Genomic DNA, 26144 nt, shown 5'->3' on the forward strand with positions numbered 1-26144 from the left:
CTTTAGTTTCGTCAGCTTGCATGTAAACAACCGGGATCAGGATCAGAGCGTGAGAGACACGCGGGAATGGCTTTCTGCGCAAATTTGTCAATTTGTTTTCACCAGCTTGTTTTCGGTTACACATAAAGAATACCAAACTTAAGTTGTGAATTGAATTCTTAATAGCCCCTAACATATTTATTCTTGGATAACCACTCAATATATGTGCATAAAGTAAATCTTATCTCAAAGCTTTTACTGGGGCACTTTTTTTTTGTTCCCCCCCATGCTGCCCCCAGCAAGATGCCGCCCTGTGCAATCACCCATGTTGCCCATGCCTACAGTAAATCCGCCACTGATTAAAAAAAACAATGACTGTATGTGGCCACTGGTATTTTGCCTACCTGTTGTTTACTGCTAAGCCAGTAGGCTACACTGTTGGTTCAACTTAAGGCTCTGGTTAACAGGATTTGGTAATGCTGGGATTTGGTATTTGGATCACAGTGATCCAACCCAATGTTTCTTTAAAAAACTATCATAAGTTAAATCAGTTAGTTCTGGATAGCAAAACATGGGATTTCTAATTTTGGACCAATTTAATCCAAATTAAATGCTTTGAAAAACTGGGCCCAGCAGAGATGGATTAAACCAGTGTTTCTCAACCACAATCTTGAAAGACCACCAAACACTGTATGTTTTGGATTTCTCCTTGGTCTATTATATCCATTACAGGCCTTTCAGTCATTGCTAATGAGTTGATGATATGAATCAGGTGTATTTGCTTAAGGAAACATGGAAAATGTGAAGAACTGGTGTTCCTCCAGGAATTCGGTTGAGAAACTCTGGATTAAACCATTGTTGATGTACAGCACAGGTGTCAAACTTACTTCATGGAGGGCCACAGATCTGCACAGTTTAGTTACAACCCTAATAAAACACACCTGATCAAGGCTTGTCTGATACCTACAGATAGGTTTGTTAAAGCTGGGCTGGAATTAAACTCTGCAGTGTTGCTCCTTTCAGGAATTGAGTTTGGCACCCCTTCTGTACAGATAACTTGAGGATTTTGGGGGACTTTAATGTTTGGGCAACATTTATTTGCAATCCACTGACCAACAGAGCTGTGTTGTGCAGAAGAAAGTTAGAATAGTCTGAAACAGAATGAAGGTGATGAAAGAACTCTTTTAAATGCAACTTTTTCTTTCAAATGAATGGAATCCTGGCAGACCAGTCACAGGCTGATTGAAAGCTATTTCAAACATCTGAGATATCTGATCCACATACCGGATGGCATTAAAGAGTTTCTATCCCGTGACAGAAAAATCATCATACTTTGTTCTACAGTACAGTACATACTGTAGTGCAGGGACATTCCTGTCTCAGTTTAAACAAATGACGCTGATTATGTGGCAGTTTAGAAGAAATATTTCGAAGTGTCTTTTAGAAAGTCTTTATTCATTATAACCAGAGGTGGAAAGAGTACAGAATAATCAAACTCGAGTAAAAGGATCTGTTGTAAATATTACTCAAAGTATGAGTAAAAAGACCTTTTAAAAGTACTCGAGTAGTGAGTATTACGCTGTAAAAAGCTGATGTGTTTACATGTAATTTGTGTATGTGTGTAAACGTAACATTCTGTAGTGCATTTAGTTATTGACCAGCAGCCACACAATGTCATGAGACGTTAATAATAGGTTACATTTAGGTTGTGATGTCAGGTGACCAAAATTTAACATCTAGCCAGCGTTTAAGTACGTTATTTTGATGTACAATAATGATGTCAAATGACGTTGATATTTGGTTGAGTTTAGGTTGTTAGAACGCTACTAAAATCCAACATTGAGCTAACATCTTAAACCAACGTTATATTGACGTCAAATAAGGAGATTCCCTCGTCAGGTATGGCAATCGAAATCTAACATCTGATAGATGTCATAGTGGTAATGTCCACACAAATTCAAACTGCAACATCACTAGATATTGATTTTTGTGGATTTGAGGTTGGACATTGACATTGGCCTGATGTTGAGATCTGACGTCAACACGATTTTCATTTCCAAAAAAAAATGCAACGTCCCCATGATGTTAGGGTACAGCATCAATTTGATGTCATGTTGACTTCTTTTGCCTGCTGGGTGTTTAAGGCCATTCATGTCATCATACAGTACACATCCATCATCTTCTCATCAGTGACACGCATCTAAACAGTCTCTGAGTCAATGCATGAAAAGATTTTATACATCTTCATGGACACTTTTAATGCTTCCAAAAAGTTTGCTGCTATAACTCACCCATGTCGCGAGGTAGTTCATTATGATGTAATTTACTGTACCTTTTATGTGCGATCTGATTGGACAGGAATCATAGGATTGATTTTTCTAATTCCCATAGATAAGAAAAAAAAGTGATGCTGGTTTGCGGAAAGTAGTGGAGTAAAAAGTACTGATACAGCACTAAAAATGCACTAAAGAGAAAGAAAAAGTAATTTTTTTTTACTGCCCAACAATGCAAATAAGAAAAACTATTATCAGACAGACTGAAAAATTCCTCGCTATATTAAACATCATTTGGGAAATATTTAAAAACAAAAAAAAAAAAAAATCAAAGAGGGGCTAATAATTCTGACTTCAACTGTAAAGTCTTTTTTGCCTATTTGATGACTAGTTTGGTCTATTTTTAGATGTCTATTAGATTTTCAAGGACCGCCCAAATTTAGCCTTGTTTTAGCAGGTACATCCATCTTTGCATGTCTTTTAGACACAAAATTATTTGGTAGGTTTCTTTAGTTTTTCAAAAATGCCATTTCCTCTTTGTAGTGATGAGTTTTGCGCTGAGGTAGAAACAGCTGATACATGTAAATTTCCCATCTACAGAGGGACTTCCTGACATTTCTAAAAGCCACAATAATGTACGTCTCTATGTAAACTATTTATCTTGGCCTATAATCAGTTGTGCACAAATTCTTCTCTTTGGAAATTTCTGGGTTATTCCTGTTTCTGCCAAACTACAAGTGCTCTTGTTAATGCCAAACATGCCAGAAATGCCATTTACATCCTTGCCTGGGGTGTGTGTGTCAACATTGCTTTTACTTCAAACCAACAATTTAACTGGAAAATCGTACTGTTTTGAAACCCTGAGCTGCATTGTTACAGTAGAAACATACCGAAACACTGTACGAATTATGCTGAAACTAATCCTGTAAACTATGTGGGAAATGAGGACATTTTAATCTTATGAGTAAAAACAGCAAAAGAAAAAATGCAGAATGAAAATTAAAATGGAACACAATGGAGCAAGATACCAAAAGGGTGTTTTCAGTCTGATGCCATAAGAGAATTTTTCAGTGAAGAGTTCTTGAAAGAAGCCTTTTGTCCTCAGTGAACATTAAAAAAAATAGAAAAAAAAAAGATATGCTGGATAAGTTAGTGGTTCATTCCGCTGTGGCAACCCCAGATTAATAAAGGGACTGCATGTTCTCCCTCTTTTGCGTGGGTTTCCTCCGGGTGCTCCGGTTTCCCCCACAGTCCAAAGACATGCGATAAAGGTGAATTGGGTAGGCTAAATTGTGTGTGTGTGTGTGTGTGTGTGTGTGTGTGTGTGTGTGTGTGTGTGTGTGTGTGTGTGTGTTTGTGTTTGTGTGTGTGTGTGTGTGTGTGTGTGTGTGTGTGTGTGTGTGTGTGTGTGTGTGTGTGTGTGTGTGCGCATGTTTCCCAGAGATTAGTTTAGCTGGAAGGGCATCTGCTTTGTAAAAATGTGCTGGATAAGTTGGCAGTTCATTCCGCTGTGGCGACCCTGGTTTTGATAAAGGTTCTAAGCCGACAAGAAAATGAATGAATGAATATATATATATATATATATATATATATATATATATATATATATATATATATATATATATATATATATATATATATATATATATATATATATATAAWAATTTATTAAAAAACTTGCTTTGTTAAAAAAACATGCTTTCCTGACAGAAACAACACTTATCTAACTATCTGCAATATCAGAAAATTTTAAGACAAATGCATTGATCGGGTATATTTTGTATAAAAAATAAAAAAAATTTCCTTTGCTTGGTTTTGGATTACATAAGTATAAATCTAAATCTAATCAGGCTAAAGTATAAATCCAGCTTCAGCGATGCATCAATCGCTTCATTCACCTACCGGCTGCGCAGACGCGACATGCGCCGCTCTGTAAAATTATTCTTACAATAAGTTTCTGTTCTCTCAACCTTCCAACATAGTTTATTCCTCATAGGTGAATACTTCCAGTGCTACGAATAGTTTGGAAAGCCTGGCTCATTGTGGTCAAAGTAGTTGATTAAATTAAATAAAGTGAACATGACGTGCATAATATGGATTGTCATTAACCGTGAAAGATATAATATAGGCTACTCTGTAACTGAGAATATTTCACTGTCATTTTATTTATATGAATAATTTATTTAATTGTCCAGTTTGTACGCTAAAACAGGCTATGAGCAGACCTTCTCTGTTGATCTTCTTGTTTACTTTGTAGATTTCTGACCAACAAGAAATACATTAAAATAACCAACTAATTATACCATACAAAACAAATTTTCAATTAGATAATTTTTTAGACAAAAAAAAATAATTTTTCAGACATGCTTTCAGTTTCTCCATCTCACTCGTAGCGAGTTTAGGCAAAGGAATGTAAAACTGGCCTCAGACTGTTCAATTTAGTCTTCTTTAAACCTGCAGGAAAATATCAGGCAGGTTATTCTACCAACGATTAGAGTCAATAGTGGTAGCCTATTACAGATGTCAAAGAAAAATCTTGATAGTAAAAAAAAACATATGCTGGACAACAACATAACATATATCAATGTCATAATGAATGCTCAAATAATGTAGCCTATAGTTTACATCAAGCATCATGTTTTTAGCTAGATTGTGCCGTCTGTCATATACAGTAGGCCTGTAGGTCTGTTATTTTTTACTAAAGGAGATATACTATTTGATTTAATCACCAGAATTATAGAAACTGTATTATGTAAAAAAAAATAAAATAAAAAACAACAACACAGTATCGGGAACAGACTTGTATCATTCAAATTTTGGTATCAGGATCCCAAAAAAATGGTGTCAATGCATCCCTATAAATAAGATAAGAAGTGCATGCCACATTCAACTGTTTTTCTTTCTTCAAGCTTTACATCTAATGTAAGAGTAAATTATTTTAGCTCAAACCAATATTTTGTGTCTGATTGTTAACTTTTGTGGTAAGTAGCCATATATTAAGCAGGATAATGTACATCTGTGGCCTCATGTATCAACGCTGCGTACGCACAAAAACTTTGCGTACGCCAGGTTTCACGCTCAGAATTGCTAACGTTTGGATTTACTAACGATGAACTGAACGTAGGAATGTGCGCAGCTCCACGCCAGCTTTACGGCTGGTGTACGCGCATTTTTTGTGCGTGTCTGTTTTATTTCCATTGGCCACTCCTAGAGGCAGTTGTGTTAAATTCCTCTCTACAAAGTATCTGAGCCTTGCAATGGCAGCTGTATGAGACGGGTTCATCTAGCAGGTATATAAGGTTTCCATACCATACAGTTGACCAACTAAACATTAAAGCTCAAATTGTAGCGGTCGCCTGATTTCCCAATGTAATCTGAGCTATCTACTGCGCGCACATTGCTATAAAGACACTATCTGAAGATGAATTTGCATGCGTGAATCAGAAACATTTCCATTCAATAAATGTGCAAATAAAATATGATGCACAAACTTATTAATGATTCCTACTTGTCTTACTCGTGATAAATAGTTGGCAAAATCTTATATGTAGCGAGGAAAAAAAGAAGAAAGAGTTCATCAGACGCTGGATTCGAACCGAGTTCATGCTCGAACGTGTCAAAATATGTTGTCATGCGTCTTACGAGCTGCTCCACTGAGACTGTTACCTTAGTAGCAAAGAATTCTGGCCCAGATTTGGCAAAAAGCTGGCACAGCAGGCATTCATCCGGCACTGGCATACAGCGTGTGGGCCAAACATGGCCCGGGTTTGGCAGAGGTGGCACCGTTTTTAAGGCGGCACACAAGATTTGGGCCAGATGAAAAACGTAGTATTTGGCCCAGATTTAAAAATTTGATAAGTGGGCCATGTGAGTTTGGCCAGTCTTGACCCACATTTAAAATACACTAAAATCATTTTTGAGTAAAGAAAAAAAAAATTCTACCTATCAGGTCACTTTGAGAAAAAGCGTGCCCATAGTGTGCCTAAAGCACATCACTCCATGGGTTTATCAATTTCATTGCAATCGTGACACACCAACCTATCTGGCCCAGTTCAGGCCCAGTTATGACTTATTAACTTGGCTGAGACTTAATTGGCCCAGATATGGTCTGTGTTTGGCCCTTGTCTGGAAGCCAGATTTGGTCCAGTCATGTACTGTAATTCACTGCGGCATGTGGGCCAAGCAAAACCTGATTGTGTGGGCCAGAGCTGGGCCAGAGAAATTTTGCTATGTGGGAATGTTATTCTTTTTTATTCAAATGTTATACATTTTATTGTACATTATCTTATGCATATTAAGTTGAGTCTATATCCAGCAAGCACACAACATTATAGGACGTTAGGTTAGATTTAGGTCATGACGTGACCAAAATTCAATAGCCAGCATCTAAGGACCTTATTTTGACGTCCAATAACAACGTCAAATTACGTTGATATTTGGTTGTGCTGGAGAGTGACTAAACTTCAATGTCTGATAGATGTCTTAGTGGTAACATCCACACAATGTCAAGATGTAACATGATTAGACGTTGTTATTTGGTTAATTTGAGGTTGATTTTTAGGTTGGACATTGATGTCGGCCTGACGTTGGGTTCTGCCATCAACCTGATTTTCATTTCCAAACAAAATCCAATCAAAAAGGTTATGTGGGGTACAACGTCAGTATGACGTCACGTTGGCGTCCTGTGCCTGCAGGCTAGTCATCTGTGAATACTTGACGTTGTCTATACCAGTCCAAATGCATCTACTGTATTATCCGTAATTTTTCAGTCAGCATTTTATAGTAAACTACCTTACTAAACTAAATATCATTAGTGTTCTTGAAATGGGTTCCTGAATGTGAATGTGGATTAATAAATATTTCTTTGTCTAGTCCTGTGCTTTAAATCGTCCCAAGTTTCATATACAGTTGAAGTCAGAATTATTAGCCTCTATTGATTGATTTATTTTTTTTCTTTTTAAAATATTTACCAAATGATGTTTAACGGAGCAAGGACACTTTCACAGTATGCCTGATAATATTTTTTCTTCTGGAGAAAGTCTTATTTGTTTTATTTCGGCTAGAATAAAAGCAGTTTTTAATTTTTTTGAACCATTTTAAGGTCAAAATTATTAGCCGCTTTAAGCTATATATTTTCGATAGTCTACAGAACAAACCATCGTAATACAATAACTTGCCTAATTACCTTAACCTGCCTAATAAACCTAATTAACCCAGTTAAGCCTTTAAATGTCACTTTCAGCTGTATAGAAGTGTCTTGAAAAATATTATTTACTGTCATTATGACAAAGATAAAATGAATCAGTTGTTAAAAAATGAGTTATTAAAACTATTATGTTTAAAAATATTTTGAAAATAAAAATCTTCCCTCCGTTAAACAGAAATTGGGGGGGGAAAAAAAATAAACAGGGGGGCTAATAATTCTGACTTCAACTGTAGGCCTACTTCAGTGGACTTTGTGTGACAATACATACCAAACTTTGCCAATATGCTGAAGAATTGTAGAGAGGAGTCCTCATTTTCAGTTTTGCCATCCTTACTGTGAAATTGCCATGTAGCACAAACAATAAATCTTGGATCGAAATGAATTTCACAACTTTGGCCAGCCAGCGAGCGCAGAACAAATAAGGAACTAAATAAACCTGATCAGTTCAAAAGCCAATAATTGTGTCTGAGTTACGACTGCCATCTAACTTTTGCAACTCGTTTAAAGAGCTTACCACTTCTTTACAGAATGAGACACTGCGAAAATAAAGAGATACAACACAAAGTAAAGCTCTCACAGCGATCAGATATTTTATAGAGTTGTTCACACAAGAGCAGATGAAAATGAACATTTTGTTCTCAGATAGGATGTGGTCATGTCTTGACCGACATGGCTGACCATGCTTGTTTTGCATGTGTGTGTGTGTGTGTTGTGCACATGCCCGTGTTTGTCCTCATGTGCTCATGCAGATATCAGAACCACATTTTTTCTCTCCGAGAAGAGCATCTGTCCTGTGCTTCATATCTTCATTAGCAATGTAGTTATCGAACAATAAGCCCAAATCTGCTGGAACATTGATGCATTTAAAGATCAGACGTCTTATACTGTACCTTGTTAGAAATATTTCTGCAAAAGTATTAACCAAGATTAAACGAACAGCCATTTCTAAAAGCATGATGATGATGATGAAGTGGAACCTTTAAACCATCTGTCAGCACATTGTTAATAAAAAATAACTAAAATCAGAACAACTCAAAGCTGGTCTGAATAGTTACATCAAATGTTAAAAGCATTAGAAGAAAGGCATTTTTCAATTGTCCCAGAAGCAGTTCAGCTCATTTTAATTGTACAATCAGGTTCATATATATTTGTCAAGGTGAACATTTATTGTTTCTGAATGAGAGTTTGAATGACAGAATGTTAGATAACAAGAGTCTAGGCTTAAAAGGCAAAATAACACACAAATATATCATGGAGTGATGAGAAGAAAAAATAAGAACGAACGAAAGAAAAAAAAAACACAAAATATTTTTATGCACCCATTTTTTTTTTCTCGTAATATCATTGCTATTAAAATATAAATGTATTTATAAATGCTAGATTCCGTAAGGTCCAAATAATAAATAAATAAATAACAAATAAATAAAGAAAATAAATACAATAAAATGGGCCACATTTCATGAATGAAAACAAAAAAAGAAAACGTAGGGAGGAAAAGCCTTCACAATCTAGAGCGTGAGCTTTATATGAGCTCCAGGGTAAGAGTGTTATTTGTGTGACCAGTTCTTCGCATTAGCAAGATAGACTGTCTGAGGATATTGTCAGTAAAACCTTGTGAATACGTACGTTTCTGTAGTGACGCAAACATAAAATACTGTACAACAGGTGATTTGTTTTTCTTTAAATGATCACACATGATAAACATGACACAAAGGAACGCTTTGAATATAATGTAACATTCTACATGGATAGGACAAACGTTAAAACAAAAATGATCTGGACGATAACTAATAAAATAAAATAAAATATAAGGAATAAAAATGACGTCATTATCATAAAAGTGGTGCTAGAATTCCCTCGAGTAGCCGATCGACATAGTGAGCCATATATTCAGTCATGATTCAGAAAACATCAACGTCTGCTTCACCTACAGTATAATATCAAACGGAATAACGTGATTATATTGGATTAATAGCTGATTGTACATTGTGAATGTGTTTGTAGCATGTTTAGAGCTTTTTGAATTGTCTCGTTTTCAGTTTGCAGCAGCCTCACATATTTGAAATCAAAACGCAAATAATTAACGCAAAAATAGAAACCTCCAGGTTTTCAATCCTGGTCCTGGCGACCCACAGCTCTCTTATCAGACACAGTTCAGTTCATGGAGCTGATGATATGAATCGATGGGTTAAATAAGACAGAATTAAAGCAAAATGTTGAAGTGGGTTCCCATTATCAGGACTGAAAAACACTAGGTTAGAAGATCCTGACGCACATTTACACTTTAATCCGAACGCTAGAATTCAGACATGGAGTGCTGGTGGATTTTTTTTTCTTCATCTCTCAGTCACAGAATTTATTTAGTTGCTTTAAAGTCATGAATATATGGCCCAGTGTCATAATGCAGTTCTGAAATTAAAAGGCACCATTTATTATATTTTTTCTGCCATTTGAAATACTGTGACCTCAGCTACATGTGAATGGCACTTTTTTTTCCATGACACACACATTGTACACGTTATAAAAGTCTTTGTTTTTACTACATCGCTAAAATAAAAGTCGACGTTTTTCTTTCGCAAATACTTAATTATAGAAAATAAAGGTTTAGTGGTGATTTGTTTTTCTTCTTGGATGCATTTTCACACAGCTATAGGATCCTGGTTGGCCATGACGGCTGTTAGTCTGTTCTGCAGCTCGTGTTGCGGTGAGAGGTGCAGCGCGGGGTTAGTTCTGCTGCCCTCTAGCCCGTCCAGAACAAGCGAACCAGCGGCCAGAGGGTTCTGTAAGCCCAGAAACGGCGTGTCCTCGCCCACCCGTTCATCCTCGGTCTCGCTCTCTGAGCTGCTGCTCTCTGAGTTACTGCCACTAACCGCTTGCTCAGGCGCCGCTTGACCACTCGGTTGAGTTCTTGCGGCGCTGGGGCTGTGCGGGGCGGAGGACGGGACAGATGTGCTTTTGTACTGCTCTAAACAATCAATCTCCTCCTCTATATGCAGCGGGCTGGGTGGAGGGCTGGGGATGTCCAGGCCGTGATTGTAGTGGGCGGAGTTACGGAGATTATGGCCTGATTTACGGCCTTGGGTTGAAGCAGATTTGTCACGCAGGATTGGTGGTGTCCGGAACAGCAGAGGACGCTCCTCTTCTCCAGAGGGACTGGTTAACATGGATGGGACGGAGGTCGCCAGGCTGGAGAGAGGAGCTGACATCTCTGAGGGAGGAGAGGACGGCGTCACCGGCGAGAGAAGCCCCACAGGGGACAGACGGGTCGGGGTAGTCATGGCTGAAACATACCTGGTGGAGGAAACAGGTTTTTATTACAAAGCATGACACATGAATGCCTCATCATTGATTTAAAAATATTGGAGAAGCTTTTATACTATAGGTCTCAAACTTGATTTCTGGAGGGCCTCAGCTCTGCACAGTTTCGCTCCAATCCTAGTCAAACACAGCTAATTCAACTAATCAAGCTGTTCAGGACTACTTGAGACTATTAAGCAGGGGTCAGTTGGAGGTGGTTGGAGCTAAACAATGCAGAGCCGTGGCCCTCCAGGAATTGAGTATGAGACCATTGTTCTATACTCTGTTCTATACTCGGTCCTGGAGGGTCAGTGTCCTGTAGAGTTTAATTCCAACTTTCTTCAACACACCTGCCAGGAACTTTGTAGTATTCCTAGTAAGAGTTGGTTCAGGCATCTTTAATTTGGGTTGGAGGTAAAATCTGCTGCTTAACAGTCCTCCAGGACCAAGTTTGGGACACCTGCTCAACAGTCCTCCAGGACCAAGTTTGGGCACCCCTGCTCTAAACAACACTGGTTTTTTTTTAAACCAATTATGGGTGTAATAGAGACTAATCCAACATCTGAGTTCATTTATTTTTAAATCAAATTATTAGGACCAAAAGTTAACCCAATGTTTGGGTTAGTCCATCTTTTACCCAATTTGGGTTTAAAAAACCCAGAATTTCTTAGAGTGTATGCAACCGTATCACACTACAGTAAAATATTGTTGAAGTCAGAGTTATTAACCCCCTGTTTATTTTTCCCCAATTTCTGTTTAACTGAGGGTAGATTCTTTTCAACACATTTCCAAACATAACAGTTTTAATAACTCGTCTCTAATAACTGAATTATTTTATCTTTGCCATGATGACAGTACATGATATTTGACTAGATATTTTTCAAGGCACGTCTATACAGCTTAAAGTGACATTTAAAGGCTTAAAGAGGTTAATTAGGTTAACTAGGCAGGACAGTGTGATTAAGCTAGCAGAAATAAAACAAAAAAGTCTTTCTTCAGAATAAAAAATATTATCAGACATACTTTGAAAATTCCCTTGCTCTGTTAAACATCATTTGGGAAATATTTTAAAAAAGAGAAAAAAAAAAAAACTCAAAGGAAAAAACTTGAAAAACAGTTGAAAAAACTTCAACTGTATGTGTGTGTATGATAATGGGTTATTAGCTTTAAGATGACAAACAGGAAACATGATCAGAATGACAACAATGTAAATTGGTTTTCACATCCTGTAGCCCAGCTAACAATTTTAGGATCCTAAACCTAAGATCTTAAAACCTAGGATCTTAAACCTAAATATCCTGGACTTTTTCTTACAGTAAGCAAAACAAACAACACATATTTGTCAGGACTGCAAGGCCCTGCAAAAAAGTGAGATTTTTGAGGCAAACCGTTAAATACTAAGATATTGCAGGTCCCACTTCAGACCCACGAGAGATTACAAATTCTTAGGTGCTGCTCATACTGTGTGATCTTTAGCATGCTAAATTAGCATGAAACTGGCCCTCCAGGAGCTCAATTGAAGACCCCGGGTTTAAACACATCCTTAAATTGGAGGCTTTAGCACCAGGTAGTTACAAGAACTTAGTAATAGGAACTAGCAACCAGGCCCAGACCCAAAATAGCTATTCAACCCCCCTCCCCCCAAGATTATTTTCCTGATTGCATTCACACTAACAGCAGGAATTCTGAAGTGATGGGGCATGAAGCATTCAACAAAACTGGGATATGAATAATTTCAGGCTTAACTGTATATGTTACATGACTGAAATTGCAAAAAGGAAGACACTTACCTACATTATGACAAATTGTAATGCTACATAGAGTGCTTGGCATTTGAAGTGGATCAAAACCTTTCATCAAATGTTGTCTTAAGACTATTGAAGATTCTTGTCTTAGGACAATTCTGAAAAACATTTTTGATCCACTTCAAATGTTGACTCCTGTATAATCAAGGCTGAGTAAAGAACACAACAGTGATTGTAGCTTTTTGAATGTGTATGTCTTCTAAAACTTGTACAAGACCTGTGTGGGTGTTTTATATGAGATGCATTCACCCAATCATTATGCCAATGTACTGTACTGTAGTTCCTTTTGTGCTAACTTTCCAAACAGTTGTTCCCCCAAACAGTGTTCCTAGAACTGTGGTTCTGCCAATAGTTTTGTAACTTGTGAACTATGAGTTCCTCTAGTGCGAAAGCCCAAATAATCAGTAAAGAGGAAGGGAATCCTGCAAGAGTAATGGTACCTCTCGCTGTAAGGAGAGTCTCTGTTGGAGCCCTGGGCTTCTCTGGAGTTCTTTAGGTAATCATTGAGCTGATGGACACCTCCAGTAGCGTTCAGACGGCCCCTGTGACTAGGTGTCCCGTGCTGACAGTTCTCAGCTGATGGCTTCATCAGGACTGCATGACTATCAGAAACCACACTCTCTGCTTTGCCATTACTCCAGCTGTAAGAAAAACCAAGACAAAGCCACACTTCACACATGTATTCTTCACATTCAAACATAACATTTCTTCATGTTTATTTATACAGCAGTGCCAGACAGCATTAATTGATTATTGGTTTTAATTAAAGAATTCGATGTAGAATGACTTGCAGTTTACCTAAAATTTCACTTACTGTAAAGCTGCTTGCAATTTATCAATAATACTTGCTTTTACATTTTATACTTCGCAATTTCTTACTAGTAATGTTGTGTTGTGGTTAAGATTTGGGATTATACTTTACCATTGGCTAGATGAGTGAGTGATGGCTGTGGACGGATGTGTTGGTGATGTGAACTCATTTGTGGAGAGTGATGTTTCCGCTTCTTTGTCTGTCATATGAGCTGGGACAGGATTCGTCGGCATGTAATGCTGAAAGCAAATGCCAAAAGGTTAATTGCTGTACCACAGTTTTTATTTCACCACACACTGTAATACACTTGTCTTTATTTGCTTCTAATATGATTTCTAGTTAAAGAACTTCTCTTTTGTAAATATTAATTGACAAAGACACCAAAATGGGGCGTCTTGTCTTTTATTCTAACACAAATGGTGCAATCTTTTCCTAAAAAGATGACAAGATAAAGAACCTTATTGAGATCTTGCTACAGCATCATTACTGGATGATTTTATTATATCAAGCATCCATTTAATTATATCAAGCATCATATATCAGCATACACTGTAAAGAATGTTGGGTTCCACATAATTCCTTCATGTTGTTCCTACACAAATCAATTAAGTTAACTTTAAATTTAAGTGGAATGAACATGAAATAAGTCCATTTTCCTCCGAAAACAAGAGACAAGAAACTTAACATTTGAGATGTTTCAACTCATTTTAAAGAAGTAGTTTGAACAAGCAGCAAAAGTCAACCTCTATATACATTTCTGGAGAGTGCTAAATATGTCCCAGGAGCTATGTTTTTTTGCAATTTTGGCTGCTTTGTACTCTTTCAGATCTCAAATTTCTCTCATGAGAACCATTCGCGCCTGCGTAAATCCGCCAGAGGTCCCTGTCGACTGGCCGATCGACTGACTCACCCTCTTCCTTCCCTAATCCCAACTAAGGGCTTGTTTTCACTGAGTGTTACAGTACTGTTCGGTTCAGTATGCTTTTATGGTCCTTTTCACTGTCAAAAGGTACCAAAAATCAAACTGTTACTTACCAGTTTTTGGGTATCCCTTGCAAAGGGTAACTAGCAGAACAAAAGGGCACCAAAAGGTGGAGCTAGACGTGCAACTAAACGGCATTAGTTTACAGATTTACGTCACTCGCTCGTGCAACAAGCCAGAATGAAAACAAAGGAACCGCTATGTTTTTATACACAGCCGAGACGTTACACCATAATAATATATACATATAATAACAAGCCATGGTCGACCCAAGCTTAAACAGACATTGTGGTTGTCTTGATGAACAGCCACAAAGCCAAGAAGAAGAGCAGAATCTTCCCTGTGCCCTGTACTTTTTTACAAGGCCGTCTAAAGCGAGAGCATTTTCGTTTTCTTGCTTGTGCTCGCCATGTGTCTATATTTGAAATAACACACTTCTTAAGCTGATGATAATAACGTGCATGTGGTCAATGAAGAGCTTCTGACATCCGATCCCGTCATAAACGAACATGTAAGACTGAAGCATGAAAAAACAGCAGCAGATGATGCTTCTGCAACCCTAAACATGAACAAACTGCAATGTTTAACTATTAGCATCACCTTCTGGACTATTATGAACTCGAAATGATGGAATTACTTTCTAACAGAGGTTACAAGTGCTGGTGAAGATTAAAGATACAGATTAGAGGTTTGTGGGCTATATGTTGCGTGTTGTTTTTGAACCCAAATAAGGACTAAATGTATGCGGAGTCTAATTTTTTCTGTAATTAGTAACATATCGGACACTGTAAGGTATATGTTCATATATGTTGCATTTATTTATTTTATATAATTGCAGACGTTATAGTGGGCTACTCCGCCGTATCATTGATCTGCAGTTATAATCAAATCATGTTCCTAGAAAGGTTAGTTATGAACATTTATTCAAGTTTTAATGTGTATAAAGCCTCTGTTTTGTGAGAAGTGCTTCTCATATGATATGTGAACAACCCGTACAGCTTTACTTTGACATTTTCTCGAGTGAGAATGTCGTCGACTGAAACTTTGTCGTACACCACACCCAACAAAAAGTACCATTGGTATCCTTTAAGCAGTGGAAACGCAAGCCTGATAAAGGTGAGCCATACCGACCTGTACTGTACCACTAAGTGGAAATGGGCCATAACATTGTTTTTAAAAGCACCAATTGACCAGCGCCCACCCATTTCCCTAAACCTAACCAACGGTTTTTAAAAAGCAATCCAGAAAAAACAAACCCCTCGCCTGATTATTACCATGTTTTAAGATTTAACCACATTCTCACCCTGTTATTTACTTGTTTATTTTATTTTTTGGTTCTGTTTTTGTCTTACCTGCTGTCTGAAACGATTCTTTATCCGACTCTTTAGTCAACTGCTCTCTGCCTCTCAAGTCTGCCGACATACATGGTGAGCTAACTGGACAAACTGGTAACAGTGAGAAATCGTCCATACGGCTGTAAGCCGTCAGCTAGTAAGCGCGAAAAGAACGGCATCATACTGCGCTGTATCATTCATTTTAAATGCAGCCATATGTACCTCTGGCTACATAATTCGCGATCTTCAGAAATGTATATACTGTAGGGGTATGTTTTCAGAATGAACCTATGATGGCAAAAGTCATTTTTTGAGTGTATCATCATAACCCTGATGATTGTCTGATCTGTGCAATGACGATACTCACATTGACCAGCTGCAGGTTTTCCGGTGGAGGGTGAGGGTGTTGAGGGCCTTTGGCTGCAGCGTTTCGCTCTCGTAAACTCTGCCGCAAACGATCATGTAGCTTTTTCCGTTGTTTCCTACATGCGTAAAAAAACAGCTCTTAGACGGGAGGACATTGCATTTCAACAACTATCAATAATTCATATGATTCATTTTAGTTTTTGAGTAAAACATTAGTACAAACAAACTAAAACAGACATTTCAAAATGGGAATTACTTTGTTTTGCAGTAAGCCACCACACACATGATGCCAACAACTAGAAGAGCGATGCAGATGCCTGTTATAGTCAAAACGCGTTTCTGATAGAGCTCCTCAGCTTCTGGAAGAGAGGACAGACTGCTTTTGAAGCGTCCAGGTAAAACACAAACACCCATCACACACATCTCAGTCACATTCTTACTTGGAATATTTGAAACAGCGATGTTAGCAATGGTTTCCAAGTAAGAACACAAGCTGTCACACATGTTTGTTTTCCAGTGACACTTTAAATTAGAAAGGGTTTAATGCTACTGGTAGACACAGATGTTTATTGATCTCAGGATGGAGTTTTCACTGAGAGGGGCGGGAGGAGACAACAGGACGTGTTAATTCAAGGTCAGTTCAGAATCATCATGTCATCGCAAATGACATGAAATGCAAACTCTGCAGGGCCCGAGGGCTCTGGGATGTCTTTAACACTCAAAAGTCATGCATTTCACTCATTTATGAGGTTTAGATCACAACATCGAACGACTGAATTTATTGAAGCCTTCAGCCGATAAAAGAACTGATTCACATTTGGTGTTTTTGCATTGTTGATTTCTTGGTCTATTTGTGTTTATACTATACGTTTGTCGGTACAAATGGAATGCTGAAGGCTTTAATAAAAAGTCATGAATTAGTAGCAGCGCAAACTCACAGGCTGGTAAAGTCTATTTTTTTAAGACTAAAGATCCATTTTCTTGTGTTGATGTACATGTTTGAGTGGAACCTTGGTTTACATGTCATTCATGAACTATTTTGCTTACTATTGGTAAAAACATAAACATAATTTTAACAGAAATAGATTTTAAATTGCTCTAATACTAACACACTAAGAAAAAAATGGCCCTTGTGCTTTGCAAACAGTGTCGGGGAAAGTTGCTTTAAAAAGTAAGGCATTACAATTTTGAGTTACTCCCCCAAAAAGTAACATTGCATTACTTAGTAACTTTTTATGGAAAGTAATGTTACACGTTACTTTTGAGTTACTTTTTCATACCTGCCAGAGGCTTGATCTCTTTCAGATCTTGCAGGGTATTTTTCTTTTTTAAATAGAAAGCTCTGCAAAAAATGGCCCTTGTGCTTGGCAAACAGGGTTGGGGAAAGTAACTTTAGAAAGTAAGGCATTACAATATTGAGTTACTCCCAAAAAAAGTAACTAGTTGTGTAACTTAGTTACTTTTCATGGAAAGTAATGTGTTACGTTACTTTTGAGTTTTTTTTTTTTAATACCTGCATGATGATTGATCTCTTTCAGAACATGCAGGGTATTTTTCTTTTTTTTAAATAGAAGAGCTCTGCATTTAACAACACACTGTATAACCTACACCTTCATTTTACCTAAAAAAATAGAATAATGTTACCTTTTGGGACGCTATACATGCCGTATATACAGATTAATGAAAGTTAAAATCAATGTGTTTGCTATTTTTGTATTTTTTGTCTTATTAGTTCAGTTGAAACACTGATTATTGAGACAATCTCTTTTTCTTCCATGCATTGAGAATAATCCAACACACAAATGTAAAACTTTGCCATCTTGGTTTCTGTCTGTTCCCGTGGGGAGCTCACTCTCTTAGATTGCGATTCAATGTGATTATACTCATTTTAATTCAACAAATACTTTTTAAAAGCGAAATAATTCATCCAAAAGTAACTCAAGTTACATTTTTTAAAAAAGTAACTCAAATATTATTACTTAATTTTTAAAGTAATATGTTACATAACTTGTTACTTATTAAAGTAATATTATTAAGTAACTCGTGTTACTTGTTATGAGTTACCCCAACACTAATTACAAACATGAGGACATTTTCTGTAATGATGTTTTACAAATATTTTGCCCCTAAAAATCTCATTTAACATTTTAAATAAATAAATTTAAAAAAATGCTGGTGATTTTATAACAAATTACTTTTTTAATATAAAAACGTTTACAATGCTCTTAAACAGTTAACAAGTTTATTTTTTTATTTTTTATTCATTACAGCTAAAAGTTTACCTCAGGTTTGCATCATAAAGGGTAAAACAAGCTTTGAGTAATTTGGTGTACTAAAAGGATAGTTACTTACAGTGCTCAGCATATATAAGTACACCCCTCACAAATCTCTCTTTTGAATTCATATTTTTGATAGGAAGCTATACAATATTATATTTGTGCTTATAAATGAGATTAGTCAGTACTAAAGCCAAATCTGGAGCTTATCTAACAAAATAACTTATGGATTAAATTCTTTTATTTCCTCTAAATTCTACACACAATACCCCATGATGACAATGTGAAATTTTTTTTTTGTTGAAATTGTTGCAAATTTATTAAAAATGAAAAACCAGTCCATAAGTACATACGTTCATAAATCACATGTACATAAGTATTCACAGCCCTTGCTCAATACTTACAATAATCCACTTTTGGCAGCAATTACAGCCTCAAGTCGTTTTTGAATATGATGCCATAAACCTGTCTTTGAGAATTTTTGCCCATTGCTCTTTGCAGTACCCCTCAAGCTCTATCAGGTTTGTTTGGAAGCGATGGTGTACAGCCATTTTCAGACCTCTCCAGAGATGTTAAATAGGATTTAGTTCTGGGCTCTGGCTAGGCCACTCAAGGACATTCACAGAGTTGTTGTGAAGGCACTCCATTGATATTTTGGCGGTGTGCTTTGGGTCATTGTCCTGCTGGAAGATGAACCGTTGCCCCAGTCTGAGATCAAGAGCACTCTGAAGCAGGTTTTCATTCAGGATGTCTCTACATTGCTGCATTCATCTTTCCCTCTATCCTGACTAGTCTTCCTGTTCCAGCTGCTGAAAAACATCCCCACAGCATGATGCTGCCACCACCATGCTTCACTGTAAGGATGGTATTAGCCTGGTGATGAACAATGCATGGTTTTCGCTAAATGTAATGCCTGGCATTCACTCCAAAGAGTTCATATTTAGTCTCATCAGAACAGACAAGACTTCAGTCTTCATGCTTGGTTTGTGCTTTGACATGCCCTGGGACCTTATTTAGACAGGTGTATGCCTTTTCAAATCATGTCCAACAAACTGAATTTACCACAGGTGAACTCAAAAATGATCAGTGAAGACAGATTGTACCTGAGCTCAATTTAGAGCTTCACGGCAAAGGCTGTGAATACTTCTGTACATGTGATTTTCAGTTTTTTAATTTTGAATAAATTTTTTTTTTTCACACTGTCATTATGGGGTATTGTGTGCAGAATTTTGAGGAAATAAATGTTTTTAATCCATTTTTGAATAAGGCTGTAACATAAAGTTTGGAAAAAGTGAAGCGCTAGGAATACTTTCCAGATGCACTGTATACTAAGCACTTTATTACAAACCTTAATGAGTTTCGTTGCACACATTGAATTGAAAAGAAGATATTAAAAAAAGCTGGAAACCAGTAACCATTGACCTTCACGATTTTTGTTTTCGCTACTATGGAAGCCAGCGGTTACAGGTTTTTAGCATTCTTCAAAATATCTTCTTTAGTGTTCAAAACACAAAAGAAACTCATGAAGGTTTATACACACTTGACACTACTTTGATTATTTAAAAATGCTTTTACTCTGAAGGATGATCGCAAAGGCATTCTCATTCAAAAAGCATTTGATTGGTCATTAAACTGTATACGCCCTTAAGTACAAGATGATGTCATCAAAATTTGTTGTCCATTTAACTTCATTGAGCTTTTTAAAGACCCAGATTAATGTATACCTCTGTTAGAGTAAATATTTTGAAGCCTGTGAGCAAACGCTACCACCCATTTGGTTAAGATTCTCTATCTTGAATCTTTCTTTTAATACAGCAAACATATTGATGATGCATTCAAACACAATCATTATGTACAGACATCAATAAAACACAGAGGAGAAGAAGAAGAAAAATGGGAGAAAATGAGGAAGAAAATGAGGAATGAGGTGTCATGCTGAAGTACAGGGATGCATGAATGGAGGGCAAAGCAAAGCTGAAGGGATCTAAACACAGCATAACTACTGCAGTACGGCTTCTCTTAAATTTTTTCTGCCTCTGTGTATGTGTATGTGTGTGTGTTTGTGAGAGCTTTCATATCTGCCTTGAATGGAAGATATCAGAGGTCTTGATGAATAATTAACAACATCCTTCCTAGCATGCAGGCTAATGCCCCCCGCGCATCTCATGCTTTAGAGCGGCTATTCACTTTCTTGCCTAAAACCCTAGAAACCTGCAGAGTGGCTCTAAGCAGCCATCTGAAGTCCAGTGCATTAATATGAATATATATATACAGTAATAAAAGGATAATGATGCCAATCATCTGTTATGGCTGTTTGATCCCTTCATGAGCAAAAGGAAACCAGCTGAAGTTGAAGGAAACAGGCTCAAGCTTCTAGACCTACGGATCTGCAAACTAGGAGGAAAGAACGATTCATACCCATAAATTCAATCCCAAGATGTTCTGCCAAGGCAGACAAGGTAATGAAAAGAAAGCAAAACACAAACAAACATAAAACAGTTGAGCGGTGATGTCAACTCTGACTGACTGCACACAAACAACCACCTCCAAAAACACCTGAAATCATCTCGGCATGTAGAGCATACATTACACAGATACAAAAACACACATTTGAAAGTGTAAAAAAACAATTCAAACCTAATCCGTTTGACTTTCAACCCACCATGACAATGCATCTTTAATGCTTTCAGAAATTCATATATGTGGATGGTTTATCACACGTATATAGTGATTCACATCTCTATATACAGACACTTATGGTTGGTTGTCATTATGACACAATGACATGCACATGCAGACGTCACTGCGGTCGCATCGTTATCGATCCTCCGCATTACACTAGAGTCAGACTGTGTTAATTCATGTGATTACACCAGCACATGTTAAACATGCTGTTAAACACATGCATCTCTCATTCGTCTAATCTAACACTGCTGCTTGTTAAACTGATACCTGATCCTGTTCATCTCCACACTAAAAAAACAGGTTACGAAAATATAACGTGACATAAAGCACGTTCTCAAAAATTTACATCAATGTGAGATCAATGCATAATGTGGAATAATGTGATTAAAATATAACAAAACCGTTACTTGAAGGAGGTGTTCAAAAGACAATGAATATAGAGTTTCAATCCCATAGCCAGCCAGGTAAAAGGGGTGGTTCTTGTTTATTTGTTTTTATTTATTTTTTTGGGGGGGACTTTTTACAGTTAATCATGTAATTTCTTAATTTAATGATGAGTTTTAAATACTGCATTTTAAAGATATTTTAAGAAGTATATATATATATATATATATATATATATATATATATATATATATATATATATATATATATATATATAAAGCTGGATTAGCTTGTTGTTGGGTGATCATCAGTTGTGAAAAGAGTACTGACAAATCATACTCAAAAGCACCCTTACTTGCCTAAAAATGTAGTGCAAGTAGAGTAAAAGTATCTATTGTAAAAATTACTCAATGTATGAGTAAAAAGTAGCCCTTTTAAAAGTACTCAAGAGTAGCGAGTACAACCAAAATTTAACATCTGACTGACATTACAGTAGTAACGTCCACACAACCTCAAGCTGTAACATCATAAGATGTTGCTATTTGGTTAATTTTAGGATAATTGTTGGACATTGACTTTAGATTTTGAGATTAGATTTTGGATATCTTTTTGGACAGTTTTAATGCTTCCAAACAGTTTGCTGCAATGTAAAGCACCCATCTCTTGAAGTAGTTCATTATGAGGCGATTTACCTTCTATGTGTGATTTGATTGGACAGGAATTGCAGGTCTGATTTTTCTAATCCCCATAGACAAGACAAAATAATGTAGTGACTACAGGTTTGAAGGAAAGTAGTTAAGTAAAAGTACCGATACAGCACTAAAAATGTACTCAAGGGAAAGTAAAAGTACATATTTAAAAACTACTTAGTGAATTACAATTCCTGAAAAAACTACTCAAACAAAAGAGTATTTGTAATTTGTTACTTTACACCACTGGTGATCATAACATGGATGGATCAAAAATGTTTCCTAAAAACTTTCCTCGGTCAGAATTTGGTCACTTGAATAATAAAATAATAATAATAATAATCATAGATAAAAACAATAGACTAATTGGTATTAAAAATTAGCTTTAATATGGGCTGTTTTTGGTGCTTTAGGCCTTTTTAATTTTTTTTTTGACCCAAATTTTAAAATAAAAGTTTGTGAATGTTTTTTTTCTTCTATTTAACAACAATACAAGTCAGTAGTGAAATATGACTTAACTTACGTCTGATTGTATGTTTTCTTGCACAGCAGATGTTAGACTTAAAAATAATCCGAAATAATTGTTTGCACTGACCGAAATTAATTATCTGAAGTCACGCCGAAGTGACAGCCAACAGCCAATCCATTTTTATTGAGCTGTTTTCACTATTTATAATGGGATAGCAGTAAAAATAGGAACAATGAGCACATGGACAAATTTTGTACCTTTGTCAATGGGGGGAGGGGGAGTCTTTCCCTGAACCTCTCCTGGCTACGGGCTTGAGATTTTATACTTGCTTATGATAACTCTTATTAAGTGCCTTTAGATCTGTTATGTCATTGTAAATGCAAAGATGACACTGTTCTTTGTTATGACAACGTGTTATAACCATTCATTCATTCATTCATTTTCTTGTCGGCTCAGTCTTTTTATTAATCTGGGGTTGCCACAGCGGAATGAACCGCCAACTTATACAGCAAGTTTTTACGCAGCGGATGCCCTTCCAGCCGCAACCCATCTTTGGGAAACATCCACACACATACTCATACACTACGGACACTTTAGCTTACCCAATTCACTTGTACCGCATGTCTTTGGACTGTGGGGGAAACCGGAGCACCCGGAGGAAACCCACGCGAAGGCATGGAGAACATGCAAACTCCACACAGAAACGCCAACTGAGCCGAGGTTTAAACCAGCAACCTTCTTGCTGTAAGCAAAAGCACTACCTACTGCGCCACTGCCTTGCCGTGTTATAACCAAATACATCTTAACCTGTACCAAGACAGCATAACTTGTCATAAATCAGTCATAAACATGATTGTCGTGAAGCCGTTATATCATTATAACATTCTGTGAAAGTCTCAATACTCTGTCAAATACTTTTATTACACCGTCATTATTATTTAATGACATTTGATGAATTTTTAAATGACAAATTCAAAGGGTTGAGGTCAAGAAAAATAATAATGACGCTGTATAAAATAAATAGACAATTATAATGCCTTAATGACAATCATGTTTATGACAGATTTATTTTTAATGTTCTTCATGATAAAGACATAAACAATGGCATCTTTGGATTTAGAATGACAACTGAGCAAATTTACGCTTAATGACAGTTGTCATAAGCCTTCACTAAGCCTAATTAGTTTCTATTTGTCCTATCATGATAATACAACATTAATGACAGTCATATGAACACCCCTTCAAGTAAAATGTTAAGATATAGGATCATACTTGGATATGAATTAAAATTCTGATAAGATAATAACACACTGGTTCAATGATATCCTCATTAATTAATAGCCGTGATCTTTCCTGCAAGGCGGCATGTAATAAATCTGCTCTGGACACTGAGTATCTGATGAAGGACACATCCTGTGAAGGACACATCAGCAAACACTATTAATAGTCTGCGCAGATCTCCAGTAAATTTAGCTATTTCAGCACTTTAGATAGATCGATGGAGATTTTCTGTCTGCACCATATAAAACCTCCCTCACCATCCTATTGAAATGCAGACATGATAATAAATATCACCCAGAGGTATGCTATATATGTGCAGTTCAATATAAGAGGAGGAACTTGTGAATCTCTATGTGTTAATGGTGTAATTATGTGTTTTTAGCCCTAATTACAAGGGTCCCTGAGCAGATCGGCTTCAGAGACTATGAAAAGTGTGCCTCAAGAATTTCAATTGAAATAATTGTGGTTATTACTGTGGAAGGTCACTTTGATAATTTAATTGGGGTCATTCTCAGAAAAAAGTGACATTTGTGTGCTACTGCAAATGTGTCTCCATGACTTACTGCTGGTGTAATTAACAGCACTAAACCCTTATTATTACTTCATTTGAATTATTGTGTATATTGAAAAAAGCAACATGAACATGCTGAAGAACAACTCTACTAGGTAATTCAGACAAACTCATCTTTTTTTATGAAGCATAAATTTGGAGTAAAAGGAAATTACAATTTTGTGATTTTTTTTTAAGTAATTGAATCGAGTGTAACATAAAATTGTGACAATGTACACGTTGACCAAATATTCAGTGTTATTTTCATAATATACTGTTGTTCTTAGCAATATTTTGAAACACTTTACATTTTTATATTGTTTATAAGTTTAACTTTGAGTTTATTTTATGCTGTGTCATTTTTAGTATTCATATATATATATATATATATATATATATATATACACACATATATATATATATATATATGCAACATTTGCAATTTTGCAGTCTAAAGAAGTTTTAGGTAAATTAAATTCTTTACAGGCGGCAAGTTCACACCAATAATGACAATTACCAAGATCACTAACAATATAACGACACGTCTAATTACATTAATGTCCACAACAATGTGCAATATTATGTTTACAATAAGTGTATTCTGCAGTTTTGTCATATGCCCCTTATACTGTACCAGGGTTTCTGCAGGTTTCATCAAGTCAAATTTAAGACTTTTTATACCCTTTTAAGACCATTATGAATGAATTTAAGACTTACTGTATTGACCTTATTCTAAAATGCGGAAGTGCGCCTATTTTCGCGATTGTCTTAGAACTTCCGATTCAGTCGCCTATGGGAGAAATGACTAGGAATAATAAACGGCAGAAAATGGCCAAAGTACTTGCTCAACAAACAAATGTTTGCATGACTACACAGACCAAGTAGCATAATATAATAAGAAAATATTAAATTGCAACATCAAGCAGCGTAACGAGCAGTTGTTAACGTCAAAAAATGAATGGAAGTGAATGTGACCGGAAGTCGCGAGACAAAAAGATTCAAATGACAGCGCCCGCTCGACAGCTGAGAATAAGGTGAATACATGGCGTTTTGATAATGGACCAGTTAGGCCAATGGAATTTTTTTACTTGCCATAAAAATCCAATAGTTATTTCTTAGCTACATATTTTAACATGTTAAAACAGGAAAACTCTAGTTGTATACAGTATTTTTTTCAACATACAGTGAATCCGAAAAGTAATTATAGTGCTTCAATTTTTCATTTTTAAATTACTTTATTTCCTCAAAATTCTGCACACAATAGCCCATAATGACACTGTGAAAAATATTTTTTTTGAAATTGCCTTAAATTTATTAAAAATAAAAGTATTCACAGCCTTAAAGCTTGGCACACCTGTCTTTGGGAATTTTTGCCCATTCCTCTTTGCAATACCTCTCAATCTCTATCAGGTTGGAAGCGACAGTGTACAGCCATTTTCAGATCTATCCAGAGATGTTAAATAGGATTTAGATCTGGGCTCTGGCTGGGCCACTCAAGGACATTCACAGAATTGTTGTGAAGGCACTCCATTGATATTTTGGCGGTGTGCTATGGATCATTGTCCTGCTGTAAGATGAACCACCGCCCCAGTCTGAGATCAAGAGCACTCTGAAGCAGGCTTTCATTCAGGATGTCTCTGTACATTGCTGCGTTCTTCTTTCCCTCTATCCTGACTAGTCTTCCAGTTCTTGCTGCTGAATAACATCCCCACAGCATGATGCTGCCACCACCATGCTTCCCTGCAGGGATGGCATTA

At 36.6% G+C, this 26144-nt stretch overlaps 1 protein-coding gene across 41 annotated transcripts in view; it reads right to left on the minus strand.

Annotated features, from left to right (window-relative positions):
* Positions 1-8023: 8023 nt before the first annotated feature.
* The window catches only part of nrg1 (neuregulin 1), a 191798-nt gene continuing 173677 nt past the window's right edge, over positions 8024-26144 (minus strand). For 11 of the 41 annotated variants that reach the window (XM_073914240.1, XM_073914250.1, XM_073914239.1 and 8 more), the window contains 5 exons: positions 16310-16412; positions 16055-16169; positions 13483-13610; positions 13001-13201; positions 8024-10749 (listed from right to left, as the gene is read on the minus strand). In XM_073914240.1, the coding sequence (XP_073770341.1) occupies positions 10098-10749; positions 13001-13201; positions 13483-13610; positions 16055-16169; positions 16310-16412 (1199 nt within the window). In that variant the 3' untranslated portion in view covers positions 8024-10097. Of the gene's footprint in view, positions 11180-11215; positions 13202-13482; positions 13611-16054; positions 16170-16309; positions 16413-20747; positions 20772-26144 lie in introns of all 41 variants that reach the window. The other 30 variants (XM_068223831.2, XM_009300563.5, XM_073914234.1 and 27 more) reach the window with 6 other exon arrangements.

This window comes from Danio rerio, chromosome 10, assembly GCF_049306965.1.
Source record: "Danio rerio strain Tuebingen ecotype United States chromosome 10, GRCz12tu, whole genome shotgun sequence".
Taxonomy (NCBI): Eukaryota; Metazoa; Chordata; class Actinopteri; order Cypriniformes; family Danionidae; genus Danio; species Danio rerio.